We start from the raw sequence: 15,230 nt of genomic DNA on the forward strand, positions 1-15,230 counted from the left end.
TCAATGCTGCCGTCAGAATCCTCTGCGTCGTGTCGAGCCGGGTTAAATGTATTGGAGATGTAGAGACGCAGTTTCCGCTTTTGCTGCAAAACCAGACAGGAACAGGTTAATGAGAAAACCACAAACCATCCCAGCGCCCCACCGCCAACCAGACCCTCACTGCCTGCAGACCCACCGCCAACCAGACCCTCACTGCCTGCAGACCCACCGCCAACCGGACCCTCACTGCCTGCAGACCCACCGCCAACCGGACCCTCTCTGCCTGCAGACCCACCGCCAACCGGACCCTCGTTGCCTGCAGACCCACCGCCAACCGGACCCTCGTTGCCTGCAGTCCCACCGCCAACCGGACCCTCATTGCCTGCAGTCCACCGCCAACCGGACCCTCATTGCCTGCAGACCCACCGCCAACCGGACCCTCATTGCCTGCAGTCCCACCGCCAACCGGACCCTCACTGCCTGCAGACCCACCGCCAGCCGGACCCTCACTGCCTGCAGACCCACCGCCAGCCGGACCCTCACTGCCTGCAGACCCACCGCCAGCCGGACCCTCATTGCATTCGGACCCTCACTGCCTGCAGAGTCACCGCCAGCCGGACCCTCACTGCCTCCAGACCCACCCGGACCCTCACTGCCTCCAGACCCTCACTGCCTCCAGACCCACCCAGACCCTCACTGCCTCCGGACCCTCACTGCTTGCAGACCCACCACCAGCCAGACCCTCACTGCCTGCAGACCCACCACCAGACGGACCCTCACTGCCCCCGGACCCTCACTGCCTGCAGAGTCACCGCCAGCCGGACCCTCACTGCCTCCAGACCCACCCGGACCCTCACTGCCTACAGACCCTCACTGCCTACAGACCCACCCGGACCCTCACTGCCTACAGACCGCCCCTTCTCCCGAATCCTCATCCCCCAGATCCTCACTCTCACCTCTCCCAGATCCTCACTCCCCTCCTCACGGACCCTCAGGCTGTACCTTGATGGGTCTTTTCAGAGCTTCCTGAATATCCACCCTCTTCCTCATGATTGTCTGGTCCAGTTTTCTCTCGAAGGCCAGAAGGTCCATGTAGGCCTGGGATTCAGGAACCAGCTCTCGGATCTATGGAAAAGGACAAGGTCAGACTCCAACTACATTCATCCCCATCTCCGACCTGCTTTCTCCCTGCCCCAACCCCCAGCACAGATTCTTTGTTCTCTGCTTTCCAATTGTAAGGCAAAGAAACCAGCACAAACCGGCTTTCTTAGGTTTAAAGAAGAAAGGTTGAACTTTATTAAACTTAAACTCTAATTCGGTTAACACCTACGGATACGTGACGCGCCCAAGCTAGCATGCATACATGATACACACATGCAGATAGAGCCAGAAAAGAGCAGAAGAAAAGAGCAGAAGAAATAAAATGGAAAAGTGTGAGGCAATATCTGAAGATGGTTTTGGTTACTGTTCTTCGAGCTCGCTGTAGAGTCCTTGATTGTAGGTAGGTCTTGCTTTTCGTTGGGGCCCAGTATTCTTCTTAAACCTTGTTTTCTGTAGAAGACTTTTCTCTCTTGAGGTTCACGTGTCTTCAGTGGGTTTGGAGTTTCGTGAGAAAGTGATGGGAGCAGACAGGAGAGAGCTTTACAGTCCAGAAGCAAACAGTCTCTCTCCCTCAAACTGTCTGTACAATTCAAAAAAACTCAGGTTGCTCAGCAGGTTAGTCATGTGACTAGCTGGTTTGACCACGTCTGTTTGTGGATTCGGCTATCTTAGCAGTCATCCTGGAATGTGAGCTTCCTCACCTTCAGTGTCTGGGGAATCAAAGTCCATTGTGGGTTGAATGTGTCAGGGAATGGTCCTTTGTCTCTACTCTAAGTATGTAAAAATGCTTTTACCAGCCACAGCTGATCTGTAAAACAAGTCATTTCTTTGATTTTTAAACTGTTGTTGGAGCAATGTTCATATGACAAAATTAATATGCCTCATTCTTGGCAGGTGGGGGTCTGTATGACAGTATTAAGAGTTACGGAACCAAGGTGGGTAGAGGGAGATATAGATCAGCCATGATTCAACCGAATGACGGTACATGCTCGAGGGGCAGAATGGCCTCCTCTTGTACCTTTGATTGTTGTAAATAAATTGAACTTGTTGATTAATATGGTTCAGAGAAGAGGCCACATCTCCCCAAACTGGGCCTACATGTGACTCCAGTCCAAAACCACATGCTTAACTCTTATCTCAAAGATCCCAGAATACACACAGCCTGGCCGGAGTAGGACTGCACGCAATCCAGTGACTGCTGCTACTTCAACACGAGTGGTCATTCGTCGTCTCCGGCACTGAGTGCTGACCGGCTGTTCAACTGTAGAGGGCTTCACAGTGAGCCCACTGCAGCCCCAACCAATTTACACAAAGCAAGTTTAAGGAAAGGTGGAGAATCAAAGAGGGAATCATCACAGCAGCTTCTCACAGGCCAGACTTTCTCACATTATACAGTGTAACGTCCATAACCCATCGCCAAGACCCAACCCCATCGCCAGGCCCCAACTCCATTGCCAAGACTCGGCACAGTGGTTAGCTCTGCAGCCTCACAGCTCCAGCGACCCGGGTTCAATTCTGGGTACTGCCTGTGTGGAGTTTGCAAGTTCTCCCTGTGTCTGCGTGGGTTTTCTCCGGGTGCTCCGGTTTCCTCCCACATGCCAAAAGACTTGCAGGTTAATAGGTAAATTGGCCATTATAAATTGCCCCTAGTATAGGTAGGTGGTAGGGAAATATAGGGACAGGTGGGGATGTGGTAGGAATATGGAATTAGTGTAGGATTAGTATAAATGGGTGGTTGATGGTCGGCACAGACTCGGTGGGCCGAAGGGCCTGTTTCAGTGCTGTATCTCTAAATTAAAAAAAACCCCCATCGCCAGGACCCCAACCCCATCGCCAGGACCCCAACCCCATCGCCAGGACCCAACTCATCTCCAGGACCCACCCCCATCACCATGACGCAACCTATTGCCAGAATAGGAAAATGTCAAATAAAAATCCGCAAACCCTCAATCCCCACCGTCTCCCATGTTCCTCAATCCCTCACCTACCCACATTCTCCCCATATCCCTCAATCCCTCACCTACCCACCCTCTCCTCAGATACAGGTTGACATGTGCCGCACCCTCATTTACACAGCCTGCCTCAGTATTCCTCACACACAAACTCGATCAACCATTGGCTGAGAGTTTCCTTGACTCTTCACCTTCTCCCTGTTAACCCGTCCCTCTCGCCACACAGGAACTGTCGTCTCAGATACCTTCCCTCAGAATCCTGAAAACCTCAGCTGCAAATCTTCCAAAGCAACAAACCCAATTTCCTCAATCCCAGACTTCAGAAGCTGATCGAGTAAACCATGCCCTGGAACTGCTGGACCCTCCCCCACGATCCAGGCTCACACACTCCACCCCTGTCCGACCTCTCCCCCCCCCACCCCCGTCCGACCGCTCCCCCCCTCCAACCCCCGTCCGACCGCTCCCCCCTCCCAACCCCCGTCCCACTGCACCCCCCCACCAACCCCCGTCCCACTGCACCCCCCCACCAACCCCCGTCCCACTGCACCCCCCCCACCAACCCCCGTCCCACTGCACCCCCCCCACCAACCCCCGTCCCACTGCACCCCCCCCAACCCCCGTCCGACTGCACCCCCCCCAACCCCCGTCCGACTGCACCCCCCACCCCCTCTGGCTCACTCACCCTCTGCGGTAGAATCTTGTCCGCCATCTTCCGTCTTTTGGCACTGTGAAGTTTTAACAGAAACATGACAACATGAGGAATAGGAGCTGCAGGAGGCCATTCGGCCCTTCAAACCTGTTCTACCGTTCAATACCATCATGGTTTATCTTCAACCTCAACTCCACTTGCTACCCTATCCCCATATCCCTTAACCCGCTTCGTACCCGAAAAATATATTGATGGCTGTCTTGACTATACTGAACAACTGAGCAACCCACAGCCCTCCGGAGTAGAGAATTCCAAAGATCCACAAACCCTCTGAGTGAAAAAGTTCTCCTCATCTCAGTCCTAAATAATTGCTCCCTTATCCTGAGACTGTTACCCATAACATTCGCGCCACACAAGTGCCAGGCAATGACTATCTCCAACAAGAGAGAATCTAACCATCTCCCCTTGACATTCAATGGCATTACCATCGCTGAATCCCCCACTATCAACATCTTAGGGGCTACCATTGACCAGAAACTGAACTGGAATAACCATATAAATACCGTGGCTACAGGAGCAGGTCAGAGGCTGGGAATCCTGGGTGAGTAACTCACCTCCTGACTCCCCAAAACCTGTCTACCATCTACAAGGCACAAGTCAGGAGTGTGATAGAATACTCTCCACTTGCCTGGAAGGGTGCAGCTCCAACAACACCAAGAACAGTACAGCACAGGAACAGGCCATTCGGCCCTCCAAGCCTCCGCCGATCATGATGCCTGCCTAAACTAAAATCTTCTGCACTTCCGGGGGCCGTATCCCTCTATTCCCATCCTATTCATGTATTTGTCAAGATGCCTCTTAAACGTCACGATCGCACCTGCTTCCACCACCTCCCCCGGCAGCAAGTTCCAGGCACTCACCACCCTCTGTGTAAAGAACTTGCCTCGCACATCCCCTCTAAACTTTGCCCCTTGCACCTTAAACCTATGTCCCCTAGTAACTGACTCTTCCACCCTGGGAAAAAGCTTCTGACTATCCACTCTGTCCATGCCACTCATAACTTTGTAAACCTCTATCATGTCGCCCCTCCACCTCCGTCGTTCCAGTGAAAACAATCTGAGTTTATCCAACCTCTCCTCATAGCTAATGCCCTCCAGACCAGGCAACATCCTGGTAAACCTCTTCTGTACCCTCTCCAAAGCCTCCACGTCCTTCTGTTAGTGTGGCGACCAGAATTGCACGCAATATTCTAAGTGTGGCCTAACTAAAGTTCTGTACAGCTGCAGCATGACTTGCCAATTTTTATACTCTATGCCCCGACCGATGAAGGCAAGCATGCCGTATGCCTCCTTGAATACCTTATCCACCTACGTTGCCACTTTCAGTGACCTGTGGACCTGTATGCCCAGATCTCTCTGCCTGTCAATACTCCGAAGAATTCTGCCATTTACTGTATACCTCCCACCTGTATTAGATCTTCCAAAATGCATTACCTCACATTTGTCCGGATTAAACTCCATCTGCCATTTCTCCACCCAAGTCTCCAACCGATCTATATCCTGCTGTATCCTCTGACAATCCTCATCACTATCCGCAACTCCACCAACCTTCGTGTCATCCGCAAACTTACTAATCAGACCAGCTACATTTTCCTCCTAATCATTTATAAAAACTACAAAGAGCAAAGGTCCCAGCACTGATCCCTGCGGAACACCACTAGTCACAGCCCTCCATTCAGAAAAACACCCATCCACTGCTACCCTCTGTCTTCTGTGACTGAGCCAGTTCTGTATCCATCTTGCCAGCTCACCTCTGATCCCGTGTGACTTCACCTTTTGTACCAGTCTGCCATGAGGGACCTTGTCAAAGGCTTTACTGAAGTCCATATAGATAACATCCACTGCCCTTCCTTCATCAATCATCTTCGTCACTTCCTCAAAAAACTCAATCAAGTCAGTGAGACACGACCTCCCCTTCACAAAACCATGCTGCCTCTCGCTAATAAGTTCATTTGTTTCCAAATGGGAGTAAATCCTGTCCCGAAGAATCCTCTCCAATAATTTCCCTACCACTGACGTAAGGCTCACCGGCCTATAATTTCCTTGATTATCCTTGCTACCCTTCTTAAACAAAGGAACAACATTGGCTACTCTCCACTTGCCTGGATGGGTGCAGCTCCAACAACACTCAAGAAGCTCGACACCATCCAGGACAAAGCAGCCCGCTTGATTGGCACCCCATCTACAAACATTCACTCCCTCCACCACCAACACACAGTGGCAGCAGTGTGTACCATCTACAAGATGCACTGCAACAATGCACCAAGGCTCCTTAGACAGCACTTTCCAAACCCACAACCTCTACCAACTGGAAAGACAAGGGCAGCAGATGCATGGGAACACCACCACCTGAATTTCCCCTCCAAGTCACACACCATCCTGACTTGGAACTATATCGCTGATCCTTCACTGTCGCTGGGTCAAAATCCTGGAACTCCCTTCCTAACAGCACTGTGGGTGTACCTACCTCACATGGACTCCAGCGGTTCAAGAAGGCAGCTCACCACCACCTTCTCAAGGGCAATTAAGGATGACAATAAATGCGAGGCCCGTGAAAGAATATAAAAAAAAATTCTGGAGTCCGCAGCCAGGGGAAAGAACCGCTCAGTATTGACCCTGTCAACCCCGCTCAGTAACCTGTATGTTTCAATGAGATCACATGCCATTCTCCTAATATCCAGGGGTATAGACATAGTCTACTCAATCTCTCCACATTGGACATACACCTTATCCCAGGAACCAGCCTTGTAAACCTTCATTCTGTAATATTACTTGTTCCTTTGGTGTGTAAACTACTGTAAGATTTACAGGACTTCAAGTAATATCCAAAGAAACTGTTTTTTTATTATATTTTAACTAGAACATTATACACACAAAAAGTTATTGCACGAGCTATATCTAAACACATCTCACTCTGTCAGGCTACACCCACAACTCCCTAGTCATGTGTGACATGACATCACTTCCTCTGGTGGTTTTCCACTTACAGCTCTTAAGGTGGTCCACTCTTAAGGTAGCCCCATATCCCACAACATCCACTTTTTGCCAAAGATAAAAACATATTTACAATATATAATGATGTTTCTGGTTCAGACAAACTGTACATGATTAAAACAAAATGTTTTTACAAGTTAGCAAATTTAACACTCTCTAAAGCTTAGAGAAGGTTTGCTTATTCGTCCCTATCTTGTTATTGTAAACCTTTCCCCAGAGCTGAGTTCATCTTGGTGATTCCTCTGAGATTCTGGTGACTCAGAACTCTGGTTATCATGTTCTTCCTCTTTGCTTGTAGCCTCTGTTCGTTCATCTTCAGACTTTGTCTTTGAATGTGTCCGCTATGTCATGTGTAGTGATGTCATACAGCTCTCTGAGTTGACTTCAGTTCCGTCTGAGAATCGCACCATTGGGTGTCTCGACCTTGTACGATCTGAGCTGGTCACATACCCTAGCAACCTCTGCAGGATAGCAAGTTCCTGACACATGATTGAGGACTCTGACCTTCTGTCCTACTTGCAATTGAGCTAATTCTGGTTCTGCTCGCCTGTCATACCATGCCTTCATCTTCCTCTGTTTAGACAGAGGTATATTCTTTACTGTGGAAATCTTAGACAAATGATGACTGGCAACATCACCAATCACCAGCAATCTCACTGGCCTCCGGGTACTTGCTGCAATGAGCTAAAGCCCGAGGAGAGACTCCCGGTCACATCGCCTCTTCGTGTCAACACTCCCAGCCTTTGTGCTGTCCTTTATAGGGACCGACCTGATACACTTGACCTGAATATTTTCTACCATCTTCAATGCGTTACTGACTTCATATATTGTGACAATTTGTGAAATCCCGGCATATTGGAAATCCGGAGATCACAGGTCCAGTTGTCTACAATATAAAATACTTGTGGTAGCCATTTGGAGCTCCCATAGGCACACTGTAAAGTTATTATTCCATTGCACTTGATTGGGGAACTAGACAGTCAGCCTAGCTGTGGTGGATCGCATTATAGATTCCCATTTCTTTAACTACATGTCCTTCAGTATACTGATGGACAGAATATTTGTAATTGCTCTGGTGTCGATTTTTACTCTGAGTTTATGCTTTGACACTCTTCTGCAGACATATAATCCTGATGGTGGTGAATGCCTCAGATTGTGTAACAGCACTGACGCGTTGATCCAAATGGACAATGTGAAATTCTTGCTCACTGTTCACCTGTGTCCTCCTGACAATCTGTATCTCTGCTGACCTGGTTTACCTGCTTGGGCTTTTATTTCATGTTGGCATATCTCTCGCTGTTTGCCATCCTGTCTTGCAGATGTACTCTCTGCCCATGATCTGCCTCCATTCCTGTGTGCAGTATCTGAGCTCAGCCTTCTGCACTGCCTTGCCCAATGTCCTCGCTTGCCACAAGCTTTGCACTGGTCCTGGTACACTGAACAACTTCAAATTGGGCGAGTCAGGCCACATTTGCCCCAAGGCCTAGCAGATTACTGAGCCTTGATTACCATACCAATTGTTGTAGCTGGCCCCAACGCTTGTTAACTGTTGGTGCCCAACCATGATGGCTTCAAATGTCCTTCATCATTGATGTGCCCTTTCTTCTTTTCTAGCAGGTCTTCTTGAAAGGCCTCTACTGGGGTAGACGTGATTACTAGCTCTAACCGTTCCGACAATCCAATATCTGCAAAGTCACAATATTGAGTTTTGTCTCGGCACCTTGCAACAAATTGGTCAATAGACTGATCTTGTCTTTGCCAGTAGGTCACAGGCTCAAGCCTATGTACTTGTACCTTCAGTTGCTGCTTCAGAAAGAGCCATAGCGTGCTAGGGCCATTCAGATGACAATGCTGATGTACTGATTCGTTGCAGGCCCTCATTGCCCAGTGCAATCCTAATCTTGATAGCTTATTTCTTTGGTTCACTCACTTCTTGGTCCAGGAAACACAGTTCCACTTGCTGCCAAAACAGTTTCAATAACTGGATATCTGAAAGCCGTCTTAATGCTCCCGATTGTTTTTGATATAAGCACAGGACTTATTACAGGTTTTCTTTTACGCTGGCACACCCCTTTTTTTTCTTGTTTAGACAGATTTTTTTTTTGCAGGCCTGCCCCTTTAAGATTGGGACAACATGGTATTTTTAAAAACAGAAGTTTTTTTTTCTTTGCAGCCAGCTGCACCTTGCAGTACCAGCAGCTTCCACAACCAGTCTTTCTCACTGTGCTGTGGACCTCCAGTGGCACTGTTGAGTTCTTCCCTCATTTTTCAGCTCAGGCCCTGACCACGGAGCAAAGAAAAAAGGAAAATTAAAACAATAATGGCTTCAGCTACTGCTTTTCAAGTTTTACAGCCCACTGCCAGATTACTTGAAAGCTCCAATCTCCTGGCAAAATGCCTGCTGTACTCTCAGAGTTTCAACACCTCCAAGGTCCGGACTGTAGCCTCGCTCCCTGCAGTGTTGTGGCATCTCCTACAAACTGCTCTTCTGCCGGATTTTCAGCCTTTCCAGTAGAAAATAGGTTGTTCCTTGTTCTCTCTTAGTGTGTTCATCAGAAAAAAATCAAATATTTCCATGATGTAATATTTAGTGGTGTTCAGAAAAAATACAGGACGAATATTGCCACCACGTAACATTACTTGTTCCTTTGGTGTGTGATGAGAGTGTTTCAGGACTCCAAGTAATATCCAAAGAAACTGTTTTTTTTATTATATTTTAACTAGAACATTATACACACAAAAAGTTACTGCACGAGCTATATCAAAACACATCTCACTCTGTCGGGCTACACCCACAACTCCCTGGTCATGTGTGACACGACATCACTTCTGCTGGTGATCTTCACTTACAACTCTTAAGGTGGTCCGCTCTTAAGGTAGTACCACACCCCACAACACATTGTACTCCCTCTACGGTAAGTATGTCCTTCCTTAGGTCTTTGACAGCATGCCGTCCTTTTTATTTGTTTCATGGCAGGTGCTTATTGCTGGTAAGACCAGCATTTATTGCCCATCCCTAATTGCGCTTTAGAAGGTGATGGTGAGCTGCCATCTTGAACTGCTGCAGTCCATTTGGGGTAGGTACACCCACAGTGCTGTTAGGAAGGGAGATCCAGGATTTTGACCCAGCGACAGTGAAGGAATGGCGATATAGTTCCAAGTCAGGATGGTGTGTGACTTGGAGGGGAACTTGCAGGTGATGGTGTTCCCATGCATTTGCTGCCTTTGTCCTTCTAGTTGGTAGAGGTCGCGGGTTTGGAAGGTGCTGTCGAAGGAGCCTTGGTGCGTTGTTGCAGTACATCTTGTAGATGGTACACACTGCTGCCACTGTGCATCGGTGGTGGAGGGAGTGAATGTTTGTAGATAGGGTGCCAATCAAGCGGGCTGCTTTGTCCTGGATGGTGTCGAGCTTCTTGAGTGTTGTTGGAGCTGCACCCATCCAGGCAAGTGGAGAGTATTCCATCACACTCCTGACTTGTGCCTTGTAGATGGTGGACAGGCTTTGGGGAGTCAGGAGGTGAGTTACTCGCCGCAGGATTCCTAGCCTCTGACCTGCTCTTGTAGCCACTGTATTTATATGGCTACTCCAGTTCAGTTTCTGGTCAAGGGTAACTCCCAGGATGTTGACAGTGGGGGATTCAGTAATCATAATGCCACTGAACATCAAGGGAGGGATGGTTAGATTCTCTCTTGTTGTAGATTGTCATTGCCTGGTACTTGTGTGGCGCGATTATTACTTAAGAGATGATGGTTTGTGCCTTAGTGGTCAACTCTGTGATAAACATCACCTGGTGTGACTCTGGAGCCCTATTTTGGAATGACCGTCTCTGCTGCACTGACTACAGATGAAGGCAGTGGACTGACAAGGTGCAGGATTCATTGGCCTCCATTTTCTCTGGGCCCTCTTCTCAGCCAGCCGAGCTTTCCCTTTCTCCTCGCCTCTTCCGATTCCCCTCCAAACAGTCAGCCTCCAGAGATCCCGGCCATCGGCAGCTGTTTCCCACTTGTCTGTGTTGATGTCCGCCATCTTCATATCTCACTGGCAGGTGTCATTGTAGCGGAGGTATAGATATCCAGCAGGTAGTGACCCCAGTAGTCAATTCACCCAACAGAAGATCTTTGGGTATACAGCTGTCCAATAAACATGGTCGAGCAATTGTAGATGTCGTTCGCTTAGTAATGTGTGTATGCTGATGGAATTAGCATATGTCAGGATCTCTGAGTTGGTGACCTCATACTGCCAAGAGCTGTCGAGGAAGCTCTGAAACAGCGAAGATGGAATCTGTTCAGCCTTTCCTCCTGCCTAGCACATGTTGTCGAGGTCTCACTGCTGTAGAGGAGTGCACTAAGCACATAGGCTTGGTACACTCACACTTTGATGTTCTCTATAAGCTTGCTGTTTCTCCTACTCAGCTTGGTCATAACAGCTGCAGCTTTCGTAATGTGCCTCTTGTCTTTAGCATCAAGTGACAGATTGCTGGTGATTGTGGAGCCTAGATAGGTGAAGCTATCAGAAACGTCCATTGTCAATGCTGATTGATGGCAGTATGGGAGTGTCCTGAACCATGACATTCATCTTCCTGATATTGATCGTCAAGTAAGGAGACTAAAACTGCACACAGTGCACCAGGTGTGATCTCACCAATGCCCTGGATAATTACAGTAAGACTTCTTTACTCTTATACTCCAATCCCTTTATAAACAAAGCTAACATACAATTTGCCTTCCTAATTGCCTGCTGTACCTGTATGTTAACTTTCTGTCATTCGTGTAAAAGGACACCCAGGTCCTTCTACATACCAACATTTCCCAGTCTCTCACCATTCAAAAGATACTCTGCTTTTCTATTTTTCCTACCAAAGCGGATAATTTCACACTTCCCGACATACACCCGATCTCTCTATATCCCTCTGCAGCTTCTTTGCATCTTCCTCCACAACTTACTTTCCCGTCTAACTTTGTATTGCTGGCAAACTTGGATACATTACTCTAGAATCCTCCCAATCCTCAGTCTCAGTACTTTTTTTGACCTAACACTATCTTTAACTCTTGTTAGCCACCTTTGGACCACTTTTCCTGTGGGGTTATTGTGCCTTAATAGAAAGTATATTTGTTGCAAATTATGTATTAATTCTTCACATGCTAACCATTGCTTAGCCTGGATCGGCATCATATCTTTTACTGTAGCTTCCCAATCTACCTTAGCCAACTCATCCCTCATACCTATGTAGGTTTGCTTTGTTTCGGACTTAAATCACTTTCAAACTCAATATAAAATTTTATCACATTATGGTTACTCTTCCCTAGAGGCCACTTTGCTACAAGATTATTAATTAACCCTTTCTCATTGCACAGTACTATATCCAAAATACCCTGTTCCCTAGTTGGATCTTCAACATACAGATCTAGAAAATGATCTTGTATATATTCCATGAACTTGTCCTCCACCCTATTACTGCAAATTTGTTTTGCTCAGTCTATATAAAGATTAAAGAGTTCCAAGATTACTGTATTACCCTGATTACATATGGCTCTAATTTCCTGATCCAAACTCTGCCCTACACTACAGCTACGATTAGGAGGTCCTATAAAGAACTCCCACCACTGTTTTCTGCCTCTTGCTGTTTCTGCTCCATTTCTGAGATGAGATACTTTCTCTCTACTGTCTTTATCTTATTCTTTAGCAGGGTTACTCCTCCTCCTTTTCCATTTTGCTCATTGCTTCTAAAAGTTAAATATCCATTTAGCTCCCAATCTTGGTCACTTTACAGCCGTGTCCCTGTAATGACTATTAGATCAAACCTATTCATTTCTGTCTGTGCTATTATTTCATGTATTTTGTTGTGAATGCTTTGTGCATGCAGATATTGTGCCTTTAGCTTTGACTTTTTCTAATTTTTGTGTTTTTCCCTTGTGTCACTTTAGTCACTGATGGCCAATTACCATGGCAACAAGTAATGACCCTTCATAAAAACGGTGTTGCTAGGCAATCTTACAAGCACAAAACTAAATCATAGCATAACCAGGAGTGTGGGGTCTAGAGAGCAGGGTGGTGCAGGGGAGAAGAGAGTTGGGGGGAGTTTTGAAGGGGGCAGAAGGATATTCCCTTCATTTTCCATGGGGCTCTGCCTCACAGCACCATGGGTTACAATTGTCTCCCAGCAAGCTCCCAGGGGGGTCTAGTCCCTTATCTGTGATCTGAGTCAGGCTCAGAGAATTGGACTCAAGCATTGGCTGGGCCGTGCAGAGACTCTTAGGAAGTTTCAGCTGTGTGTGTGTGTGTGGATAGTCGTGAGGACCTGTCCTCAGAATTTAACCCTTTTAATCCCAGTATCATCCTGGTGAATCTGTTCAGAAAACCCTCCAAGGCCAATATATCCTCCCTGAGGTGGGAGGCCCAGAACTGAACAGAGTTACTCCTGATGGGGTCTAATCAAGGCTCTGTACAACTTCATCCCCTTTGTATTCCAGCTCTCCAGACAAAGGTTAACAGTTCACTTTCCTTTTACATTATTTTTCTGTATGCGTTCACAGGTTTTGATGATTTCTGTACTCGGATCCCTCAATCTCTCGGCTTCTGCACAGTTATGAGCTTCCAGTGACCGTACTGGAGCCTGACATCCTCACGAGTGATGAACCCCACTGAGCCCCTTTTCCTCGTCACCCCTCCCCATCTGTTAACACCACCTGCATCTCCGCTCACTGCTGCAAGGTCCCTTCATACCCTCTTTCCGTTCCCTGCCCCCCCCACCGCAATACCCCTTCACGCTCCTCGCATAGGAACATAGGAAATAGGAGCAGGAGTAGGCCATTCGGCCCCTCGAGCCTGCTCCACCATTCAAACACATCATGGCTAATCTCCTACTTCAACACCATTTTCCCGCACTATCCCTGGATATCTTTAATATCTAGAAATCTATTCCTTTCTGTCATAAATATACTCAATGACTGAGCTTCCACAGCCCTCAGGGGTAGAGAATTCTAAAGATTCACAACCCTCTGAGTAAAGAAATTCCTCCTCATCTCAGTCCTAAATCACCTACCCTTTATTCTGAGACTGTGTCGCCTGGTTCTAGATCCCCCCGCCCAGGAGAACCATCCTTCCCACATCGACTCTGTCGAGCCCTGTAAGAATTTTGTATGTTTCAATGAGATCACCTATCATTCTTCTAAACTCTAGAGAATACAGGCCCAGTTTCCTCCATCTCTCCTCGTAAGACAATTCCCGCATCCAGGAATCAGTCCTGCCCCGAACACCCCTTCACATGCCTCTCCCATTCAGAATCCCTCTTCGTGCCCCTCTCCTGTCCCTGCCCCCACTCCGAATGCCCCTCTCCCACCCTGAATGCCCCTTCGTGCCCTTCTCCTGTCCCTGCCCCCACTCCGAATCCCCCTTCGTGCCCCTCTCCTGTCCCTGCCCCCACTCCGAATGCCCCTCTCCCACCTTGAATGCCCCTTCGTGCCCCTCTCCTGTCCCTACCACCACCCTGAATGCCCCTCTCCCACCTTGAATGCCCCTTCGTGCCCCTCTCCTGTCCCAACCCCCACCCTGAATGCCCCTCTCCCACCCTGAATGCCCCTTCGTGCCCCTCTCCTGTCCCTGCCCCCACCCTGAATGCCCCTTCGTGCCCCTCTCCTGTCCCTGCCCCCACCCTGAATGCCCCTCTCCCACTCCGAATGCCCCTTCGTGCCCCTCTCCTGTCCCTGCCCCCACTCCGAATGCCCCTCTCCCACCCTGAATCCCCCTTCGTGCCCCTCTCCTGTCCCTGCCCCTACCCTGAATTCCCCTCTCCCACCCTGAATCCCCCTTCGTGCCCCTCTCCTGTCCCTGCCCCTACCCTGAATTCCCCTTCGTGCCCCAGCCCTCTCCCCAAATGCCCCTTTGTGCCCCTCTCTCACCCCTGCCCCCATCCTGAATGCCCCTCTCCCATCCCCCGAATGACTCTTCCCAGCCTCTGCCCCCACCCCGAATGCCCCTTTGTGCCCCTCCCCATTGATGCCCCCTACCTGCGAGCACGGCTCTGCCCTGTCTGCTGCTGCTGTTGGACCTGCTGAGGGGCTGAGCGTTTGCGGGTCTGGTCCAGCACAGGCTGTGGCATTCCAGGGCGTACTGCAGGGCTGCCTCCATAAGGGGATCCTGGGGGACCCATCGCCGATCCTTGAGGTGCCATCCGGGCACCCGAGGGCATCCCTGGGCGCTGGACAGAAAATCAGAATTAAATCACTCGGTTGACGGAACCATTAAAACGATAAAATATTTACCCAAAAAAACCCAACATCAAGTATCAGCCATAACAGAGTGGATATCAGCTTCACCTCGCAGTCAGACCCACCAGGCTGAACAAGAACTTACATTGAGATAGCACCTTCAATGGAGCAAAACATCCCAACATGCTTCGGAGGTGCAACTAACAAACAAAATTTGACAAGGAGCCTCACAATGTGAGCAAAATCTTGGTCAAGGAGGAAGATTTTAAGGAGGATTTCCAAGGAGGA

General features: G+C 48.7%; 1 protein-coding gene across 1 annotated transcript in view; it reads right to left on the minus strand.

The window, feature by feature from the left end:
* The window catches only part of LOC137369692 (SWI/SNF-related matrix-associated actin-dependent regulator of chromatin subfamily D member 3-like), a 40,718-nt gene that overhangs the window by 21,223 nt on the left and 4,265 nt on the right, over positions 1 to 15,230 (minus strand). The window contains exons 2-5 of the mRNA XM_068031028.1: positions 14,742 to 14,932; positions 3,715 to 3,757; positions 982 to 1,104; positions 8 to 83 (exon numbers count right to left, since the gene is read on the minus strand). Of these exons, the coding sequence (XP_067887129.1) occupies positions 8 to 83; positions 982 to 1,104; positions 3,715 to 3,757; positions 14,742 to 14,932 (433 nt within the window). The remainder of the gene's footprint in view (positions 1 to 7; positions 84 to 981; positions 1,105 to 3,714; positions 3,758 to 14,741; positions 14,933 to 15,230) is intronic.

Source organism: Heterodontus francisci, chromosome 5 (assembly GCF_036365525.1).
Source record: "Heterodontus francisci isolate sHetFra1 chromosome 5, sHetFra1.hap1, whole genome shotgun sequence".
NCBI lineage: Eukaryota > Metazoa > Chordata > Chondrichthyes > Heterodontiformes > Heterodontidae > Heterodontus > Heterodontus francisci.